Below are 4054 nucleotides of genomic sequence, written 5' to 3'. Positions count from 1 at the left end.
GCCCTGGCCGGGATGGCCCGCACCAGGCGGTCCTGGACAGATTGTGGCGGAGCTGCCAGGCTCTGGCGTGCGGCTTAGCTGCACAGCACGTGGGGGAGGGTCTCCGCTGCATAGCCGCACTGTTGGCACCTCTTGTCCCGGTGGCCGAAGCGCATGGCCCCATTCAGAGGCAGGCAGTTGAGGCGGGCGTGGTGGAGGAAGTGCCAGTCCGCGAAGTGCATGAAGCTCCCGTTGGGCATGAAGTGGTTGCTAGCGTCCCACTTTGAGGTGACGTTGAAGACCTTGCCCTGGTCGGGTTTGGCCCTCAGGTTGCCGGCGTACTTGTTGCGGACAGCATCCTTCAGGAACCTCTCCAGGAAGGTCCTCGTGCGGGGCGTCACGGTGATGCGGTCAGTGTGCAGGGCTGGGCGCAGGCAGACTCCCAGCTCCCGGCGCTGCTCGGTCCAGGTCCAGGCACAGCCGATGCGGCTCCCGAGGCAGCACGTGGCGTTGTGGGCTACTACTTGGAAGAAGCAACCCTGGCTTGTGACTGTTGCTTTGCTGCTGAAAACAGGCAGAATGGAGTTCACTTAGTCCCGGTTGCTTACAGTTGTTCTGACTTTGCTAGTGTTGCAGCTGTCAGACAATGAAGTTTACTTCTAAGGTCCTTGCAGTGATAAAGACCTTTATCCTTATAGGAACTCTGTTCTTCAAAGTGGAAGCTGATGTCACTGATTTGTCATCCAAGAAAGCTTCCTATGCAAACAGATAACATACAGATTTGCAAAACTGCGTTTTAACTAAATATATCTTATTATTTACAGCTTTCTTCATACTTGTTTATTCAACTTTTAGGAGGGGGAAGTAGAGTGTGCACTTGCACAGTAATTCAGTGTTTGGGCTGCAAACATATCAAAAGAATGAGTTTCACTGAAACAAAAAAAGTTAATACACTTAGCAGCCTGAAACCTGATCTTATTAACACTGTTATGTGAAGCTAGCATTGCATGTAGCTTTTGGTATCAAACACTACCTGTAACAAAACAATGCAAGTAGTCTTCAGAATTAAGGAAATCATGCATTTTCAATAAAGATGTATGAAAGATGCTAATGCTGTTGTATAGCATATTGAAGTGGGCTGACAGCTCACCTTTTTTAAATGGTTCATTCATTTGAAAAATGAGCAGCAAAGTGTGCTTAAGTTCAGTAGGGTTTTTTAATGTAAAAACATTCAGATAACCGATTTAAAATAAAATTGTCTTTCCTGCGATAGAAATGGCCAACTTGATGGTTTCCAGTATTGCTATCAAAAGTACACTGGTTTGGGACTTTTTCCTAGAAGTAGTACCACTTGGACTCTATCCAATATCACTTAAAAGGGAGGAATAAACTTGCTATCTCTGGCAGTATAGTTTAGTTTAGTTGTGTAGGTGGAGCTAAATGAACTTACCTAGTTGTTGATTTAAGTTTTGCTGTTAACTCTAGTGTTTGTGAAAATGTGGCGGGGAAGATGAAGCATCTTGATGCCATTCCAGTGGTGTGAGTTTCATCCCTGCTCTTGGTCATGCTGAAGGCTGACCCTGATTGTCTAAAGTATAAATGAGATACCTAGAGATTTGAGAGTCAGAGGTGGCTGGCTATATTGCTAGCCACACCAGTATCTTGGCTACAGTTTTTCTATAGAAATTAGCATGCATTAACCATGCTAGCCATGGGGCCACTAGAATTCAGAAGACTCCACTTTTCCTGGTTGTCTTGGACAGTAACAGAAACTTCGTGTGGAGTTCATTAGCTTCGATTTTTGCATAATTTGTGTTCCTTTAAAGGGGCTCTAAAATTTGTGTACAAAAATGCGTATATGCTTGGCTTGGTTTAGGACCATGTAAACATGTTACATTGTTTTCCTTTAGCTTTCTTTCATAGGTACACATCTTACGCTAGCTTTGAAATATAACCTTGCATTTGTTTGGTTTTATAGAAAAGTACACAGTTGTGTTCACATTTTTGTAGCCTGCAAAAATGTTTAGCCACCAAGAGGCCTTCAAAAGTGTTCTTCAGTCTAACACTTTTGGCTTAGCTAGCTCAGACTGCCATGCAGTTATAGTCTACAAGCTTCCAACTGGCTTTTGTTGCATCTGGGATGATACTTTACTATTATTGACTTCCCCAGAATATTATCTCTTCTTCCTTTTTCTTCTGACATTGATATGGAAAGGCCTGGGGTGCCATCTCAAATTATGCATCCAATACTTTTACTTTAAAATAATTGTGTTGCTTTTCTAGAACATCTATAATACACAAATTTCTTTTGTAGGAGTCAGCCAAGGTTTCTGAGTTAAATCCAAATGCAAAGGTATGGGGGAATCACATGTTACATTTGGAAGCAAGTGGTGCCACTGACAGTAGTGTGAGCAAAACCTGGGAAGAAATACCTGACCAACCTCCAGATTCCTGTAAAGAAGGTATGGATTAATAGTTTCTAAAACTTGTTCAAGCTAAAGCTCAATTCAACTTGATCCAGAACTTTTTATTATACCTTGGCAAACTTCCTAAATTAAACCATGACTGTGAAAATGATTTGAGAAACAAGGATATTTTCTCAAACCTATTCTTGAATAAAAGTCTTTTACTAAGGCTTGTTCATTTTATCCAGTTGCTTTGTCAGGGCTGTCCAACTGGTGGTCTGTGGGCTGTATGCAGCCTGTAGGTGGTTTGCTCTCGGTGCGCAGCACCACTCGCCCCACCCCCAGCCAGTCGCCGCTTCTGCTGCATCCATGATCTCTGGGTTCCCACTCCATCCTCCAGCTTCTGCTTTCTGCTCTCACTCTAGAAAGTGGGGTGGCACAGTCTGGAGGGGCCCTGGCCATTACAAGTTGGACAACTCTGCTCTAAGTGAGAATGTTAAGACTTTTTTTTTCATTTAGAAGCCACTAGTGACGCTTTCTTGTTTGTTTGTTTGTTTGTTTGTTTTTCGCTGCAGGATTGGATGTCAATGGTGATGGTGACAAAAAGCATCAGAATGCAGTACTGACAGACCTGCAGGAGCCATCGCCAACTGTTCCAGCATCAGACCAAACAGATATGAACCCTTTGGCTCTAGATCATTCAGAGTATGAATCTATGCATGAAACTTCCCAGACAGGTGAAAATTTTTTAGTCCCTTGCATAATCGTTTTTCTGACTTGTGTGCATAGATGTATCTGACAGGCTTTTACAAGGGGGAAACATCGTTTTTGTTTTCAAGCCTTAACATCTTCCAGACTGGCTGGGAAAGTACCATACACTTCCCTTTTCATATAGAAATACTAATGTTAATCTGGTCAGTTCTTCTGCAGTATTACAGTCTGGGTATTAAACATCTACAGTGAGTGTATATAGTTGGCTAGTATTCCTAGTTGGTGTCTAACTTTTTTGTTTAAAGTTGGTATAAAGACTTTTCTGATATTTTCAGTACTTGTAAATCTGAATTGCTCATCCTACCCTTGTGGGTCTTTAAACACTGTTTCAAGCATATTTGCCTGTGTATTGCCCCATAACAAACTCCTTGGAGCAGTCAGTAGTCAGACTTCATAGAGGTGATGTGCTCTAGTAAGTTTTTTCAGGTTACCTCTGAGTCCCAATGCTTATACTTAATCCATTGTGGACAGCATATTAGAAGTCTCCTGTTCCTGTGTCTAGTGACTGATTCTTGCGTTAATACTTTGGGGAGAGGGGTGACGCAATATTGAAACATCCATGTCAGAGAATGTTAGGTAGCTGGGAAATCAAAGCAGAAATTCAGTGGGGTTTAAAGTTCTAAAAGGAGGAAGTATTCCAGTTTGTGTAATAACTTTTGGGGGTTTTTTCACATGAAGTGTGGCTCTATTAACATTTGAATAGAGCCAAAATAGTAATGCAACAAGCTGTATCTGATTTGCCTGTACATTTGTGACTTGAGCAGTGTTTCCAAAGTCTGTAGAATCCAAGCCTTCAGAAGAAGTATCTTTCTGTGTTTTGCATAGTGAGCAGCATAAATACTTGCAGTACTCCCCCGTTATGTCCAGAAAACTGGGAAATACTCCCCCATTATTAGGGA

General features: G+C 42.5%; 1 protein-coding gene across 3 annotated transcripts in view; it reads left to right on the top strand.

Annotated features, from left to right (window-relative positions):
• LARP4B (La ribonucleoprotein domain family member 4B) overlaps positions 1 to 4054 on the top strand; it is a 58078-nt gene that overhangs the window by 22763 nt on the left and 31261 nt on the right. For all 3 annotated transcript variants that reach the window (XM_019530730.1, XM_019530721.1, XM_019530735.1), the window contains exons 2-3: positions 2294 to 2441; positions 2960 to 3121. In XM_019530730.1, the coding sequence (XP_019386275.1) occupies positions 2294 to 2441; positions 2960 to 3121 (310 nt within the window). The remainder of the gene's footprint in view (positions 1 to 2293; positions 2442 to 2959; positions 3122 to 4054) is intronic.

This window comes from Crocodylus porosus, unplaced genomic scaffold (assembly GCF_001723895.1).
Source record: "Crocodylus porosus isolate Cpor-Errol unplaced genomic scaffold, CroPor_comp1, whole genome shotgun sequence".
NCBI classification, from domain to species: Eukaryota; Metazoa; Chordata; order Crocodylia; family Crocodylidae; genus Crocodylus; species Crocodylus porosus.
The sequence above is the reverse complement of the archived record's forward strand: the minus strand, read 5'-3'. Positions and strand labels throughout refer to the sequence as shown.